The sequence below is a fragment of the Pungitius pungitius genome, chromosome 5 (assembly GCF_949316345.1).
Source record: "Pungitius pungitius chromosome 5, fPunPun2.1, whole genome shotgun sequence".
NCBI classification, from domain to species: Eukaryota; Metazoa; Chordata; class Actinopteri; order Perciformes; family Gasterosteidae; genus Pungitius; species Pungitius pungitius.
Window position 1 is genome coordinate 19,268,908 of NC_084904.1, and position 17,920 is coordinate 19,286,827.

At 41.4% G+C, this 17,920-nt stretch overlaps 4 protein-coding genes across 5 annotated transcripts; 3 read left to right on the forward strand and 1 right to left on the reverse strand.

Annotated features, from left to right (window-relative positions):
* Positions 1-65: 65 nt before the first annotated feature.
* Positions 66-4,610, reverse strand: anapc7 (anaphase promoting complex subunit 7). Its single transcript, XM_037481521.2, has 11 exons — positions 4,371-4,610; positions 3,524-3,710; positions 3,250-3,369; positions 2,964-3,075; positions 2,600-2,753; positions 2,357-2,499; positions 2,084-2,201; positions 1,774-1,970; positions 1,466-1,690; positions 1,193-1,343; positions 66-1,056 (listed from the first exon to the last, which is right to left on the reverse strand). Exons 1-11 carry the CDS (start codon positions 4,469-4,471, stop codon positions 867-869), a joined length of 1,698 nt encoding a protein of 565 aa, XP_037337418.1. The 5' UTR covers positions 4,472-4,610; the 3' UTR covers positions 66-866.
* Positions 4,611-5,377: 767 nt separating this feature from the next.
* Positions 5,378-10,349, forward strand: LOC119225393 (ubiquitin-conjugating enzyme E2 G1-like). Of its 2 annotated transcripts, none has more exons than XM_037483215.2 (6): positions 5,378-5,582; positions 7,442-7,544; positions 7,654-7,751; positions 7,931-8,109; positions 8,233-8,340; positions 8,439-10,349. In XM_037483215.2, the coding sequence occupies exons 1-5, from the start codon at positions 5,540-5,542 to the stop codon at positions 8,317-8,319; spliced, it is 510 nt and encodes a 169-aa protein (XP_037339112.1). In that variant the 5' UTR covers positions 5,378-5,539; the 3' UTR covers positions 8,320-8,340; positions 8,439-10,349. The 2 variants fall into 2 exon arrangements, with proteins under 2 accessions (XP_037339112.1, XP_037339113.1); XM_037483216.2 differs by having other exon boundaries at positions 5,405-5,582; positions 8,233-8,349.
* A 120-nt stretch (positions 10,350-10,469) lies between these two features.
* On the forward strand, positions 10,470-12,233 carry LOC119225394 (uncharacterized). Its single transcript, XM_062562488.1, has 5 exons — positions 10,470-10,634; positions 10,715-10,746; positions 11,191-11,321; positions 11,480-11,594; positions 11,682-12,233. The coding sequence occupies exons 1-5, from the start codon at positions 10,555-10,557 to the stop codon at positions 11,852-11,854; spliced, it is 531 nt and encodes a 176-aa protein (XP_062418472.1). The 5' UTR covers positions 10,470-10,554; the 3' UTR covers positions 11,855-12,233.
* A 184-nt stretch (positions 12,234-12,417) lies between these two features.
* rad9b (RAD9 checkpoint clamp component B) lies at positions 12,418-17,920 on the forward strand. The gene is made up of 11 exons (XM_037482596.2): positions 12,418-12,545; positions 12,823-12,893; positions 13,132-13,269; positions 13,390-13,504; positions 13,698-13,797; positions 13,929-14,035; positions 14,232-14,338; positions 15,280-15,344; positions 15,501-15,623; positions 16,831-17,014; positions 17,297-17,920. Exons 1-11 carry the CDS (start codon positions 12,512-12,514, stop codon positions 17,408-17,410), a joined length of 1,158 nt encoding a protein of 385 aa, XP_037338493.2. The 5' UTR covers positions 12,418-12,511; the 3' UTR covers positions 17,411-17,920.

The window sequence follows — 17,920 nt, forward strand, 5'->3', positions numbered from 1 at the left end:
ACACTGTGTTCTGATGTCATAAGGAGTCATTTTACCACTTTAAACCAAATACCACTCCAGTCAAGCCAAGTGGGTGTTTATTTTATTATACACTTTAAAAATATGTACAAAATACTATAGACATTAATCTTGAAGTTAAGAAACATTGGAGTCAATGTCAGGTTATTTTCAACGACACACACAAATAAAGCCTGTACATTGCACATTCTTGTGACAATTCAAACTTAGATTATATATTTTAAAGAGCTGCAGAGATATGATACATAGTCACTTTTTCACAGACCTGCTTGTCAGATGTGAAGTTGTGGCACATTTAAAAACATCACCGTGATCTGCAAACAAGCGTCGGGCTGAAAAACACTGAATTTGAATCTTTGTCGGTCTTTCCCACCACACCAACTGGTTCTGACACTTGCTTCACCCAATATTTTTCCATCCTCCAGTATACTGAACCCCAAATCCAGTGCAGTTTTTTTTCCTCTTAATACAACTCACTTTTGAATGAGTACATTTAACATTTTAACAGTATTTTGCACCACCCAAGATCATAATTTATTGAGATGGCCAGCAAAGAAGTGCTGACCAAAAAGCCAAAGTAGAGTGTGCGATATTAGCTAATATTTTGAACAGATATTAAGAAATCAAGGAATGGAAAAGCGGATCTCTATTTTCTCTGGGGTTTAGTGTCTACTGCTGCTGTAAGGCTGCATCGGCATCTGTATGGACACGAGGCTCAATTAGCTCCCCGGTGAAGTGAGGTTGTCAGAATGTTGGGGGGGGGGGGAATAGATTCAGTGGCCACGTTTTGCTGCTTCCACAGGATTGGGGGGGGGGGGCAGTGACTGAGCATCCTCCGGGGGCCGAGGTCACTGCATTCCAAACCACTGTTCCTGATCGGCCCACTGTGCCGCTTCACTGTCGCTGCCCTCCAGGTCTCCGTCCTCTCCGCTGCCCTCCATGTCGTCGCCGTCCAGCTCTATCGTAGCGTCCGCGGGGCTCTCCTCCTTCTCCATCTTCTGCATGCCTTCCAGAGACTTCTGGTCATTGGGATCCAGGCTGTGGACAGAAAAACAAGACGTAAACGCACACACTAACTGGGAAATTTGAAAAAAAATAGAAATCCTTATGTTGTGCTTGGATTGGCCAAGATTATTAGTTAACCCCCCCCCCCCAAAAAAGAAAGATTGGGTACCTCAGCGCTATGCTGTACTGATCCATGGCTTCTTGGTAATCGTTGACAGCCACTAAGAAATCTCCCAGCATTCTGTGCAGGACACAATCACTCTGATTGGCCAGTGCGTTTCTGAGGAGAGCGATGCCTTCTTCATATTTCTGTTCCCGACCTTCACAAGAAAACAGGACACGGTCATTTATACCCGCATGTCTATATTCACTCTGTATTGCAGACAATTAATACATTTAAGTTCATGGGAACTGTGCCACTACTTGAAAAAGCTTTACGTACTGAGCAGCTCCGCCTTCTTGACCACAGCCTTGGTGTAGTCGGGCCTCTGGGCCAGAGCTTTGTCCAGCAGCGTTTTGGCTTTCTCCTGAGTCACAGGGTCCTCAAGGCACACTGTGGCGAGGATGGTCAGAGTCTGCGCGTTGGCCCCCAGAGTCTTATAGATGTTATTAGCCATTCCCATGGCCTCTCGAATCCCATTGGATGCCAGGTAACAGTCGATCAGACCTGTGAATGGATAGTTATCAATGGGGTTGAAGAGTCAATGCGAGGGGAACACGAATGTATCAAATCTGAGAAGACAAACGTGCCTTCGTAGCAGTCGAGCCTGCAAGGAGCCAAGCGCATGGCCTCCCTGAAATGGATGATGGCTTCTTGAACGCGACCCATGTTTCTTAGTGCTGCCCCCTTCAGGAGGAGAGCCTGCACACTGTTGCTGTTCAGCTGGATGGCCTTTGCTCCCAGGTAGAGGGCTCTGGAGTAACGCTTGCTATAAAAGCTGTGACAACTGAACAAACGAAACAACATCAAGAGGAATCCCCCCCAAAAAATCTAGGACAATGAGGCAGACGATGATTCAAAAAATGAAACAAAGTAACCACAACAATGTGAGAGTCTTACCCAGAGATCACCCAGGGTTCTGCATGCTGGTCTGAGATGTTAAATAATCGCCCTCCCAGAACCTCAACATCCTCCAAGTGTCCTTCGCGGGCCATCAGGTAGCCATACACATCCATTCCTGCAAGAACAAACAATACAACACACTTTACAGAGACCGGAAGTCTTGTTTTGGTTAAACTCCTGCAAGCAGACCTGACCCTGAGGCACAGCCTTTACTTTACACACAAAAAAAGAAGCTTGCCAAGAGAAAAAGTCAATAAACTAAAAACACACCTTTGATGAGATATGGGTCCAGCATCTGGGCTTGTTCAAATTTGAGGATGGCGTTCTTAGTGTCACCTGCCCTGAAGTTAACATCTGCCAGGCTCACCAGGAGGTCCACGTTGTCCCGCAACAGAGACTTCTTCTCAAGGGAGCTGAGATGAGATGAGGGAGGAACGAAGATGCATCAAATAAAAATAAGTCCGCCATAAAGAATAGAGGAACAAAATTCTGTCACTTTCTATTACTGCTCACCAAATAGTGTTGATGGCTCTTTGATTGTCCCCTGCATGTATGAAGGCATACGCTTTGATCCAAACAGAGAGCCAGTCCAGGTTGGGAATATTCTGGGTCACATCCATAGTCATGGACGCCACTTCAGCTCCTTTGACTGATAAAGAAAGAAGACCTGCGGGAGAAAAAAGCAAAATCCCAAGTTTATTCAAAAAGCAACAAGAGCATGTGTTACATCCTAACAGAGATAGTGTGCGTATGTATGCATTTGTGCATGCATACAAAAGCTACATTTATAGAATAAATTGTATAGATAGACTTGAGTAGGTACACATGTCTCAGCGGGTTTAAATTTGGATGAAGGGGTCTCTGTGACCCTTCTTACCAATGATGGCATCCAGGGCAACAGGACACTGTCTGAGAACCTCTTTGTAGCTCGTCACTGCAGAGCGCTCCTGACCCGCTTTCCTGTACAGGTTAGCTAGCATCATGTTGATCTGAGACAAGAAAGAACAGTCAAATCAGATAAATAACATCTCTTAAGAAAAATGTATTTCAATGTGTGGACCCTGTCCAGTCACACGCAGTGACTTATCTCACATACAGAAAGGACGGCCTGGAGGGCATGAAGAAAAACACTAATGACAATAACAATGAGATGAGCCGCCCACCTTGGGGGTCCTTTGTCTGGATGGGATCCCGTCGAGCACAGCAATGGCATCTTTATCCAGTTTCAGAATGGTGTAGCATTCAGCGATCTTGTACTTCACCTCAATTTCAGAGGGCAAACTCTAAAAAAACGACATAAATAATTATAGCGATTCCCCTTGTGGTACAGATATTTAAATAAGCTTGTTTAATCTCACAGCCTGAAAAGCATAATTTGGGTGGACACACAGAATCATGTTGTAGTGTCAGACAAAATTGATGCCTTGTGGAACCCACCTGGGCCTGTAAGCTAGATGCAGCTCCACCGGTACTTGTACGGACTTTAGAGGTTTTGCTGAGGACTTTCTTCTGTTGCAATGCCATGCTGTATTTGCAGGCAGCATTACGGTATTCCTTATCATGGAAGATGGCATCGGCGTGGTAAACCAGCAACTGGTACTTCTGGGCCGGGGAGAAAAGCTCTCTTGGATGAAAAAATTATAAAATAACAAAGTAATTATAAATCAGAGTTGACAGACCATAGAAAACACGTATCTGCTACACATGCAATGATAATAGCACACAGACATTACATTATCTTCGAAAATGCTCAACTATACAGAAAAGAAATAAGAGTTGATTAAAATATAGAAGCCAAACCGAACTGATAAGGAATATTATCACATTTGAAAAAAAGGAGACATAAAAACATTGTGACCTTACTATGACGTTGAGGCACAAAGCCAATGCATTAAAATCAGCCACACAATACAACAGTAATACGTTATCAACAAATGTGACAAGTCCTTCTATTCACCAACATAACTCAATATAACTCGCAATGTATTTAACAAATGGCTTACAGCTGGAGGCATAACTACAGGGGTTCTTTCATATGACTATTTCTTGGAAAACAATGTCCTGTAGTCGTATTGAAATGGTTAACGCTACGTTGATAAGCTTATCTTGCGGGCATTTGTTTGCATTGATAAAAAGGAGCACTGGCGCTTTACAGCTAGGATCAATAATGTTTGTTGTCGTTTGCCAGTTCGCTTTGGGCTATCGCTGTCTTGGGCGGAAAACACAAAGATTCTGAAGAGGCACTCTTCAGGAAATAGACGCACCCTTATAGGACATTACTTACGGGTTGTTATTACTCATCGTCAGCAACAAACTGCTCAATATCCGGACGTTAGAGTGAAGGCCAGCGGCAGCCATGTCCCGTACATGATCTATCACATTCATTTTAGATTGATTTGAAGGCTTGCTTTAGGTTTCCGTCTCTAGTTAAAAGTTTGGGCTTGTAAACAGCTAATGCTAGCTAGCTAGTGATGTATTAAATATGGCGCCGATAACCCTTCCTTCCGCATAATGCTGCGTTAAGGCACCCTTTGCAAACTCGTACTTTCAACAATTACAGCAGTCAATATGACATTTTGCGTCGTTAGCGAGCAGAAACGGATTTTATTATTTTGTTTAAGAAATAAAAAGAGAAAAGGCATAACATGACATTTTTATAGTTTCTTATATATGTGTGTTTAAACATTCTAAGATTAATAATGTTCTACGGTATAATACCATCTGGAGACATTTATTTACACTGACAAATGGTCATTATTATTCATATTTATTTACCTAATACTCCAGTTCCTAATAAACAGATACCCTTTATCTATTTCATGCCACGATCTAGTCAAGCATTGTTTAGACAGGTATCAGCAAACATAATCAAGACACTTTTCAAATCGATATTTAATGAGGTTACACAATGTAAGATATTTTACAAATAAGAAGATCTGAGCAAGATCTGTAACTGTAACACATTCTTTAAGGCCAGATATTTTAGAAACAAATCCAAATAACCACAACAAAGCTCCGTGTAGTAGACAATAACAAATCTATCAGAAAGTCAGTATCATACAGATCAATTGGTCTGGATTTCTCAAAAGACATATTGCTTATGCATTGACCCTCTTGTTGAGACTTACAGTGAAATATTGGAATTCGCTAGATGTCACAATTGTCTCCACGAACTGAGCTCTAACGGTCCTGAAATACCTGCACCAGGAATCAGGACTAGGAAGGTTAGTGAAAGAAATGTTGCCTTTAACACAATACACACACAGCTATTTACACATAGCCGAGTGCTTACGCGCATGCGCAGAGCTAAACCCAGCAGCTGAACCTTGTGTCAAAACACAGAGTGAAATAAGCAGCAGGCAGCGCAAGATCTCACCTCGATTTTACGCTTTAGCTCCATTTTTTGGAAATTATTTGTTGACACAAAGTGGTTTTCATTTACGTCTGCGTACCATGACCGAACAATCAGCATTACTTCTTCGAAAACAACTGGCAGGTAATGTGAATATAACATTGTAAGCAGATGTAACCGTTATAAAGGCTACCTACTTAGCAGCTAACGTTAGCGGTTATTGTAGCTTCGCAAAGCTCTGTTTACGCCATAGGAGTGAGCTCGGAAAGCTAACCAAGCAACACAATGGGCTTCTTTATCACTGCAGTCCAGTGTGTGGCTAAGCTACCTTGATTATCGGGTCTCTGGGGGGGAAATAAACACACATTTACAACTTAACGGGGCTCCATAACGGCAACAATGAATCGCAAAGCCAACCTTGCTAGCGGGCTAGCATTAGTTCCACATTAGTTAGCGGACGGAACAAAGGAATAATCAATCCAAGGATTAATCTGCTCTGATGACTTTCGTCTTGCTAATGCTAGCGGTGTGTAATCTAACCCTTATATAACTTAAAACAATATGCACCACACTGATTCAAATATCAAAGTATCAGCAGAGCTCTTTAACGCAATATCTAACGTTTCTGACGTCAAATTTTAGTGAGGATTCTCATCTCGGTGTCGGAGCCCTCTCTCAAGAAGCCTCCTCTGGGGTTCATTTAAAAATATCAACACGAGTGATGGTTCGTGGCTGCGCTGTTTTTGGCAGATAGAAGGACTTTTACGTAGAGATATCAATACCCCTTATGTTCAGGTGCAGCTGTCAGAGTGTGTGTGTGCGTGTGTGTGGATAAAGAAAAGGTAATTATTCAATTGGCTCAAAAGGCAAAAATTGGATTGAATCTTAAAACCGTAATGCAGCTTGAATGTAAAATATATTATGCATAACTTCAGAATTTGATGAGGCCCAACATCTCAGACAGTGAGAACTACGTCTTGTCACTAAATGGATATTTTTGTTTCAGTTGTCGGTAACATAATCAACCCATTTTTAACACACTGTGCAGTCAGGATGCACTGAGCGTTGTCTGTAGGATTCATGTTGTCTGTAGTCAATAACAGCATCCATCCATCCATCCATCCATCCATCCACGAGCACCGCTTCCACTGATTTAACATCCCATTCCATGACTGATTGACTTTGGTTTTTCGACGCGTGGGCTAATGAATCACATACTTTGTTGGGGTTGGCTCAATTCAGTTCTTCAAGTCGGTGATTCACAGAACGGTGACACATTGGAACCCGCGGCTTGATCTGTTTACTTGTTGAATTAGCTTCAATGGAGTCACAAACAGAAATCGTTCTCTTAGTTCAATAATTATTCGGCAACGATGAAAAACTCTGAAGGCTGTATCTCCTATGAAGATAAAATCATAATCATGACCGAGAATGCTTTAAGCAAAACAATCAACGCCAGTACTGGGATTTTCTGTTGTCATCATTTAATAAATTATAAGGTTTCTGGCTTAAAAAATTGATTATGGCTGTTCTGCATTGTCATTGCTCTCTAAAGGTGTTTACTGTGAACCATTTCTTGCCTCAACTGTGTTTTTTTTTTTCTTGTGTTAAAGCCTATTACAAAATCAATTCACTCTTTGTTCTGTGGCAAAGGGGGAAAAAATAGTTATCTTACCATGTGTGACGGTGGTGCATGGAGTAGCGTGGTGCGCTGGGAACCGCAAGGTTGGTGGTTCCAATCCCGGCTGCTCCATGTGCCATGTCGAAGTGTCCCTGAGCAAGACACCTAACCCCTAATCTCTCCCCAGCCAAAATGTTTAAAAAAAAACATGGGTCAAAATGCAATGTAAGTCGCTTTAGATAGAAGCGTCAACTAAATGACATGTAATGGATGTTTTTTTATTGCCACATCATTGGAGCTCAATCACAGCCATGTGGTACTTTGCACTGTAACGTTTTACTTTTATTTCCAGTTCATTGTACTTTTTTTTTTTTTTTTTCAGAGCTCAACAAGAATCCCGTAGAGGGCTTTTCAGCTGGTCTGATTGATGATGATGACATATATAAATGGGAAGTTGTGATCATTGGTCCACAAGATACCCTTTTGTAAGTGAGATCATATTTGCACACTCATGTCTTTGGTTGAGAAATCTATGAATTACTATTTTAAATGCACATTTTCTCATTCTTCCTTGCTCTGTTCTTTGTATTGCAGTGAGGGCGGGTTTTTCAAAGCATACCTAACTTTTCCCTATGATTATCCACTACGGCCTCCGAAGATGAAGTTCATCACCGAAATCTGGCACCCAAATGGTAAACAACGGTTTACTTACTTCTAATCTCCATTTCCATCAGTTGGTCTTGTCAATTTAAAAAAATGTGTTGATTTTTATTCGATCAATTTAAAGGCTTTTGTGATCCACATTTGGAGTTTCATTAAAACAATTGAGACTTTCACCCCACTGTTAAATCCATGTTCTCATTCGTCGCAGTTGCAAAGAACGGAGATGTTTGCATCTCAATCCTGCACGAGCCAGGAGAAGATAAGTTTGGTTACGAAAAGCCAGAGGAGCGCTGGCTTCCGATCCACACGGTAGAGACAATCATGATTAGTGTTATCTCCATGCTGGCAGACCCCAACAGCGACTCCCCAGCTAATGTGGATGCGGCAGTGAGTTCCACTATTTATCCCCTGACACAAAAAACACTGTATTTTCCTTCATGTTATCATGGAGGAACAAATAGGTTGATGTGTTGCTCAAAAACTAAAACAAATCTGATGTTGCTCCCACAGAAAGAGTGGAGGGAGGACCCTAACGGGGAATTCAAGCGGAAGGTGGCTCGCTGTGTAAGAAAAAGTCAAGAGATGGCTTTCGATTAGGAGTCGGTTGTAAATTCCAGGGTAAGTAAAGTGAGTTGTCCCACCTAAGAAGCAAGAGTTAATTTTGAGAACCATGTACTAGAAGTAATAGAGTAATAGTAATGATCTTTTTTTTTCAGTTAAAGAAAATGCCTTCAGAGGGAAGATTTCAGCAAAAGGCTTTTGCACCCCTTGTTTTGCCAGTCAAAGGAATCGGTTGCCCTCAACCACGTTTCCGTGAGCGGTTGTCGTTTTCCACAAGATGAGCCAATTTGAGAACCGTACCAGCGAAATTAACCCGTTTCCTCCCTGGAATTGTATATTTAATTTTATTTATTTTGGAAAAAAATAATGATGTAAGATATGTCACTACTGTAAATTAACTTGCTTTTTTTAATCTGCTGCTGAACAGTTTCTACTTTATACCAGGTTTCTTATGCAATTTAGTGGTGAAGATTGTGTAAAACAAAACACCTGTTACCGTTAGGTCATCACTTGTCCTCCCGACTGAACACTTGCCACCGGATTAATGTCAGCCCAGCAAATCTCTGTCCATAACATGTGGATATGTTCAACGCTGTCATTGAATCACTGCTGCCTTTTGTTGGCTTCACTTCCGCAGAGTCTGCTTGTTGTTTAGAGGGACGGGTTGAGAACTTTTAGAGTGTTTTTCATACAGTATTTATTTTCTGAGAAGAGGCCTTCTGCTGGCATTTTCTTGCTAGTGTGCGTCTAAGAGCTATAAAACCATGACTCCCAAATCTGCATGATCCCCCTCAAACAGCTCTGTCATGTATTGTTGCTATCTGTAGATGTAAATAGAATGGCCTACTGGATGATTTAAGAGTCGTGGTTTTATAATGTACTGACTGGCACAAGCGTAGCTAATGGCAACGGAAGGTTTGAGCCACTTTCTCAGGATAAAACTATTCTACTGAATTAGGGATGATTTTAGATCAGCAGTCTGTACTGTAAACCTCTAATATTCCAGCGCCTTACCTTTAAACAAGTGGCCCTTCGTGGTTAATGGCGATATCAATTAATCATCACGCCGTCTGGTGTCTCATCACAACGTTAATATAAATCAAGGATGACCAAAAACAGTCCACGTGTGTAGTGGATTTCCGGCATCTGCGCTTAGCTTAATTTAAAAGGTTAATTAGTTTGACAAGTATTCTGGTCGTTTGAGGTCTTCATCTATAAACATGTTTGGTTTTTTTTTCGGGGCTCCATTGTAGAGTTGGGCCATGCGTTCTTACATTCGGCTTTTGATCACTGGGTGAAGGAAGCTTTATGTCACGGGACCGTGGGTAGATTGTTGAGTAAAGCTTTTTAATTCTGTGGTCGTCTTGAGTTCTGATTGTTTCAAACCTAGATAATATTTATCACCCATTACTTAATCATTGAATTTGGTTTGGAATTCTTGATAGAGACTTGAAGTGGACTTGCAGCTAGTAGAGTATAAATAAGTGTTCTGATGGAAAAATGAACACAATCCTGCATCTAGGTTTTATTTTTTGATAAATAATATACACTGTCGTGTTTGGGTGGAGTCTGGAAACCATCTGCTTGATTTGTTCACATTCATCGGTGGTGTTGCTGACCGTTAAAGCCATTAAGACATCTATTCAGAATTATGTTATACATGATTATGGTCTGTGACTGACATTGAAAAATGGCTAACCATCTTTTGGCGCATGCAATCAGGTTCGAAGGAGTCTGGTACGTTTCAATATGATACCATTTGTTAGTACATTCTGGGTGAATGTGATGTGTACAGTTAGTAGGTGTCTGTAGACTTTCTGATCACATGACTGCTGTTGACATTACCTTTTAAAGTCAGAATTTTCTAACCTACCATGACCTCCTCTGACCGGTGTTCACTGTATTTGCACAGATTCGGTGCGTTTGAAATGTCATGAAGCAATACGCTCTGAAAATGGTGTGTCCAGGTAATCCACCCTAACGCCATTATTTGGTGTTTTTTGTTCCTTGTTTTGTGTCAATGCAATGTATATTGGACATGATGCTCAATAAAGTGTGCAAACAGATTGGCCTGTCATTTAGTTTGTTTTACATTTTAAATGAGAACACACTGGGTTCAAGGATATTGGCCCCCTGCTCTGTAATTGGAAGCCGGGGAACGGTGTCAGATTTCAGGGCCGGCTTTATTTCACGCGCATACAGAGCGGATAAAAGAGATGCTGGCAACCTCTCCCGCTAATCACCGGGGAAATATTGGGATTGTAAGTAAAGATGAGAAAGCGGGTGACATTTGTTGAGCAGCTGAAAAAAGAAACCCTGTTAAAAAATGCAAGTGGGCACATCTGTAGGAGGTAAGCCCACACCGTGAGTTTTAGTTTTGAAATGGGTGAATGCATTTTATTTAATTGTAAGATTCTTTTTTACTTCTAAGCTCTGCAGTGTCTAACCAGAGAAGCACACCGGGTGAGTCATATATTTCCCTTTAAATCCTATGGTTTACTCACATCTTGAAATACAAAATAGAAAAGTTATATCTGAAATATGTAGTAGATGTTTGTATTTCTATTTGGTGACTGTCTCAGTTACGCTGTTATGCTTTAATTAACAAATCTTTTCAATTGTGCAATTGAAGGTAATACACGATAAGTGCTTTCTTTTTCAATACATGTACTTACGGACTTAGTATCAAAGAACCAAAAGTAAAAGCTATTTTATATTAAGAACCTCAATGTTACAGTATGTATGTGCTATATTGCTCAAGGATAATCTACATCACAGTAACACAGAGCTCAGCAAATAAGAAACTTAAAGAAATATATATAACACTTGTCCAACTATTTGAAACACATTATGAGAAATAATTTTCAGATTTCAATTAAAATGTCTGCTGCACATTGCCTTTGTCAGCCTTTGAAAGTCTTCCTATCCAGCAAGTGAGAGAGCTGCACAGAGGACGGCACATGGACACGCATGCAGGCAGCCAGCACATGAACACAATACTCATTCCCAAATCTTTGATGTCTGCACCCTTCTTACAGGTAACTCTACAACACTGAAACATTTTTTTTTTGGTATTTCCTTTTTGTTTAGGGCTTTGTGATGGAAAGAACAAAGTCCATGTGATATTACCGAGGTGTAACAAGATTACTGTTGTTGTACCATATATGATCAGATTGGGTCTTGGTTTCTGTCTCAGCACCCGGCCCTCACAGCTGGGCAGAGACGCCACCTCTGCAGCATAGCAAATATTTACAGTACTGCGCAGATGAGGCAGCAGATGAAGCAGCGCTATCTCAACGTGCTGCACAAATGTGTGCAACCAGATGTGTCTAAATGTCTCTCGAACACAAACTTTGACCACGAACTTTGATCTGATGTTGTTTTTTTGCATTTCCCAGGTCAGAATCCCACTTGCAGAAGGAGGCTTGGGATTCAACAGCATAGAGAAGATAGTACACTCGCAAAGGATGCAGAGAAGGATGTGGCGAGGGCGAAGCCTCAAGCACAGAGGAAAAGCAGAAGCAGCAGCACAGCTCATTCTGATGTCATACTTCCAAAAATAATGAACTGACGACCAAAAGGATTTCACTAGAGTGCATTAATGACCTTATAGTGAGACCTTTATGTTCATCTTAAAATCAATACATGCAGTCTTATTTTTACACATTTTCAAAAATGATATTAAGCATCTCTAATAAAGAACTGTGTGCCGTCTTATTTACATGGATATTATTACCAGATGTGTTCGGGAACCAAACAAAGTTGCAACACCACACCTAGAGCTTTCATATTTTTATGTTCAGTTAGTTCAATCTCGATTTGTTTTTTTTCATAAAGCTTCCCTGTATTCCTAATCATACTTTAGTAAAGACACGTGAATTAATATTGTGTGCCCCTGAGTTCTGTCATTGTATGTGCTTTTCTAATTAACTCTTATTTCAATATACTGTAACCACTCAACTGTGAAATAAAGCAAGTATGTAAGTCACTTTAAGTACCTTAAGATTTTCTCTATCTGTGTATAAAGTGATTCGGCCTGGAGTGATGTTTTGGAGGGGCCTCTTGAAGCCTTTCCAGCCCTCATATGGTCACTACCTTCTCTTAGCTTTACCAGTTAGCATACTTCTTGTTAGCATCGTCTTCCCGCGCTGACGGTTAGACGGCGTCTCGTGAGGCGCAGATCCGACAACAACGTCAGCGGCAAACGTGACATCGGACACCAGCGGATATGAACTGTGTTCTCGAGGGAAGTGGTGTGAAAGGTAGAGGGTAAACAAAGCGAGCTTCATATTGTGAATTTGTGTTTAAGAATTAATAAAATGTTGTATGCGTTAGTAGCTCAGGTGAGGCCTGTAGAACATTAACGTTAAGTTGTGAAGAAAAGAAATGCTAGTTTGGCTAATGTCACGTTAGCTTAACTTAGCGTCTAATGGGAGTGAGGAAGTTTACCCACGTATTATTGTAGGAAAAAGCTAACGTTGCAACATGTGACGTTTTATTGTTAAACCATACACTGGAGGACGCTTTGTTGTGTTGCAGCGTTTGGAAAGGCCATTCATGCCCTGTCACGCATTGGAGAGGAACTGTGGTTGGATCCCATGGTGAGAGGGGTGAGCAACACCAAGTCGCACTTTATGCTAAAATCATTTTCTTAACCTACCAACAGAGTAACACGGAATATTGACTAATTGCTTTTGTTGCTTTCCCCCTCCTCAGGTATATTTAAAATAAAATCCATCTTATTTTTTTTTTTTTAACATGCCTCTATATTGATCTCTGAGCATTGTGCCTCCAGTCTCCCTACAGGCGATTCACTTAATATACTCTTTCTCTGTCTTTGTTTTAAAGCTGGCATTGAGATCGGTGAATTCTGCTCATTCTGCGTACGCCTGCTTCCTCTTCTCGCCTCTCTTCTTCCAGCTCTACAGCTTGGGATCAGTATCAGAGCAGGACCACGAAACAATCCATTGTAAACTGTTAATAAAGGTAAATTTGTCATGGTAGAGAGCTCAAGGTGGCAACACAATAATGGCCACTGCAGTGGTCACTGCTCACTGCACATTTGTCAGGATGTCTTTGTCTAAAGCATGTCTTTATGTTTTGAAGTCCGTTCTATCTCTTTTCCGGTGTCTGGCCTCGATTGAGCGCAACGTGGAGCGATGTCAGATATCAATCAGCACTCCCAATGACCGAGTGGTGATCCAGTTTTTCTGCAGGCATGGTAGTAAACATTGAATTACGTAATATAAGATTGATTGTAAAGGCTTTATCTTTTTATCCATTTGGATGGATGTTAAAAACAATTTTTTCTTGACCATGTTTAGCATGAGCTCTGTGCTGCAGAGCTGTCATTACGTATTATCTGCACTTGGTGGCAGTGTGCTGTAAATTTCTTGTTTTTTCTCCTTTGATAGGCATCACTAAGACCCACAACCTATGTTTCCAGGAAAGCGAAGCCCTGCAGGCTGTGTTTGCCTCACACCTCTGTCCCAATGTGATAAAAGCTCCTGCCAGGTGAGCTGCTCATTATTCTGTTATCTAGCAACCTCAACTTTCTATTAAAGTATCACCCATCAGCCGCACAGTGTGGACATGAGGCTCTTTGTTGGCTTTGGTTGGTTCACTTTCACTTTTTTCTTCTGCAGGCTTCTTGGTGACATGGTGATGCATTTCCCAGTGTCCCAGGAGGAAATCACTCTGTCCATGACTCCCCTGAGAGTCGGTCTGAGAAATTACTTTGAGGGGGGAAACGGTGAGATAACGTCTCACTGTGATTTGGCCCATGCCAACAATAATACTGTGTGTGAAAGATGCCACAACTGTTAAAAAAAGTCTCAGTTGCACTAGCTTTGAGAATAACAGTTAACGACTTAAAAATGTAAATGCTGACAATGTAATTCTTAAATATTGTGCAGATTCTGTTTGACTTGGATTCACGGCTGTTTTAGATCTCATGAAGAATATGTACACGGAGATGTCCTTACACCCAGACGAGTTTGACAACTTTCAGATCGGAGTGGAGACGGAAATAACCTTCTGTCTGAAAGAGTTGAGGGTAAGAACATTTATTTTTGGAGACTTTTATCCCGTCACATGAAAATATTGTGCTTATGCATGTGTGCGTGGTTGAGTGCGTGAGTACGTTATGTAACGGGCTCCTGGGGTATTCTATGTCTTAGAGGTCATGTTTATGGTCCTGTCATTTGGATAGTAAAGTGTTGTTAATACCCATTGTTCCTGACCTTACATTTTCACCATGTAAACTTTCCTCTCAGTTTTGTATCCTAATAGCCAAAACATTGTGGCCGATAGTTATACATTTTATACAGCTAGATAGACAAAACAATTGAAGTTATGAGTTGTGGACAATATAGAGATACATATTGCTTGGTTTATTGTGAAATGTGTAACTATTAAGCCGTGGAGGGATGTGTCTGAATTTTAATGGCTGGCTCAACTTCTGTTGATCTTAAACAGTTTATATTTTGATTAAGTAAAACATTGGATCCTAGAGAACTATAACGTTATTTCCAGAATAGTGTGCTCAATAATCCAAAGGGATTTGGTACAGTGTCTGAATGAACACACCCTAATTTAAAATGTATTCTTCTGTACTGACTTGAAAAACAAACTAAATGGACTTAGTTTGGCCAATTGGATAAACACCCTCCCTTGTGTTAGTACAGCTAATGAGACTTGACCTGCATTAACACCCAAAGCTCGTGTCCCCAATGTCTTGGAATGTTCCTCGGATACCCCGCTGTGAGGCTCCTCATTAGCCGGCCTACGGGTTTGGAAGCATTAAAGGCCAGGCTTCAAGTTCTTGTCGGCCTGTTAACTTTCCATTTATTGTTTTCTTTGTTCTATACATGCCATATTGCTATTCTCAAAATGATTAGCCATTAAGCAGTTACAGTCAAGTCTAAAGATGAAAAGAAGCAAACCTCTGTTTTTAGCAGTGAATCTTCCTTTTTCCTTTTCTGTTTTTCCTTTAAGGGTTTACTGTCCTTCGCAGAGTCACTTTCTCTTCCTGTATCCGTCCACTTTGGTGCCGCTGGGAAGTAAGTCTGTTTGTCCGTGGCTTGTGAGCCATTTTACAAAGTGACCAGCTGTGGGGAGCTTTTCTGGTGAAACAGTGATTTTTTTTTAGAGCAGACATTATGTAGTTGGATTTCGGTCTCTATTAGAGATTTGTGTATTATTGTGGTTGTTTGCAGGCCTGTGTGCTTCTCTGTGGAGGACCTGGTCCTAGAGGCTACTGTGGTGTTGGCTACTCTGATCGACTCTGACAGCAGGGGCCCCTCTCAGCCTACAAAGACACTGGCCCCTACACCACCCAGGTAAGAAATACTTCAATGCCAATCCGACCTGGTTTCTGTACAGATGAAACTATTTAAATGTATCTACTTGTTATTTTTACCAGATAGCATCACAACTGAAGTGTCGTAGGCCCAGTTTCCCAGATCTGCTTTGACAGTGTATTCCTAAAGATGATTGAGTCTTCTCACATGGCTCTAACCGGAACCTCTCTCCTGGCACTCATTCAAGACATCCTGCCCTCATTGGGCTGTTTTTAACTCCACTAAGAGGGCGTAGTATTATAGCAGAATATTATAGCATTATATAGCAGACAGCCTTGTGTCTTTAATGGAGATGAATAGGGCATGTGCAGGGCATGTTAGGTTACAACCCTGCCTGTGGGCCAGTCTTTAATCCTCACATCTCCACTGTTGTGAGTCTGCGTGGCCGCTCTACCAGTGTCAATGTCCCGCTCTGCTAACGCTCTCTGTTGTGCTTTCGGCTCTGAGTCTGCAGATACATAACCCAATGAGGTATTCAACGGAAATTGTTAATTGTGTGAGATGCTCGTAAAAAAATGTGTTGGTGCTTCTGGCCTTTTGAAGTACAACTAAAGAGCCTGAAGTTGTCTGAAGACTTCTTAAAACCAGCCCTCTCTCTTCTTCCTGCCGATCCTGTGTATACATCTCGTCTGGTTGCTTCGCTGAGGTTGATGAAACACACCGCATGCAAAGGGTTTAGTTACCAGGCTTAAAGACACTTTCAGCATCAAATGATCCAGAGCACACAATGTTCTCCAACACAGTCAATGATAGTGGCAAGTTAGGAATCTTTGTTATTCTATTTGACTCTTTTAGTGTCAAACTAACTGAATATTGTGACTATTCAGTGTGGCAAAACTAGATCTTATCATGTGCATTTTCTATTTGAATTTTCTCCAACTTGGTCTCAATCTTCTTGCCAAAGAAGTCTACTCCTCTTAATTTCTGAATAGAGTTTGTTCAGGACTGTCTTCTCACCCTCCACCTATTTGCTCTTGAGCTGCTCTTTCTTTAGCTTTTCATTCAGAGCCTTGTGGCTCGACTGGTTTCACTGAGACACACACAAGGTGTTGTCTGCACAGCTAAATAGTTGCTATAAAACATGGCGCTGGACCCCACAAAAACAACTTTTAAGTCTCAGCATTTGGTGCAAATTAAAAAAATAAAAGAGGCTTGCCACAGATTGTGTTGTGGGCTTTTTCTTCAGGTGTGTTGCTGCTGCTGCTCTTCCTGTGGCCTCATGTGAGGCAGACAGCAGAAATCCTCAGGACCTTCCTGCTGTGATGGAGCTGATAGTATCCAGCCAGGGAAGCCCGATAGTCTACCCACCTGCTCAGACCTCCAACTGGCTCGGTGCAGCCGATGACGCCACGACACCGCCTTCCTCCACGGTAACAAGAGCTTCCTGTGGGTTTTTGGTTATTTACTTGAGGACTGGCGTCTGCTTCTTCTCAGAGGCCGCCAGGCATGAAAGGTTTGACACAAAGTTGTAGACCAGGCGGAAATACTGCAAGCAAAACCTAAACTTTATTTTTGCTGAATGGCACCTTGTGTTGGTCCTGTGTTGATTGGTTTTGGTCTGGGAATCTAAGGTCTTTATAAAAAAATATTCTGATGCAAAGTACATCCTTACAAAACCCAGTAGACTCACTTACGTTGCTATTTTCTTTTAGATCTGCTCGCTCCTGTTCAGGGCCTTGTCGTCTGAGCAGGAAGATGACGCATGTGCTGTTCTAGCATTTTACAGTGATGAAGAGGAAGACTACACTAATAACCCTACACTCTGAGAACAGCCATTACACATGACTACGTTCTCCACCTCAGGTTTTTGCAACATATATTTAAAGGGTATGCAGATTTCTTTGTAATTTATGGCATTCAAATGAGATTTGTTGCTTAAAGTTTGCCTTTTTTAAAGTGTTAAGTTTAATATGTGTTAAGTGTTAATTTGAAATCTGAGGGGACGTTCATTATATATTCAGATCCATAAATGTATTTAATTCCCGTGTGTGAAATGTTTTTTGTAGCATGTAAGGGTTGAAAAAGAGAATATGATGTCGGTACTTCAGCTTGAAGACGCCCCACCCGTCTGTTGATTGTAGCTCGTAGTATGCCTGACATCTGAGGAATGTGTGAGTTCTCAGAGTACAAGGTGTCCTTAAGAATAACATGTTCTGGCCCACTGAGTGCAGGTTTAGTGAGGTAAAGACACTGGATCCACTTCTGCTGCTTCTGATGTCTCGAAAAGGAAAACACAACCACGGAGGGAAACACCTCTGTAGGGTTTTCTGCATCAC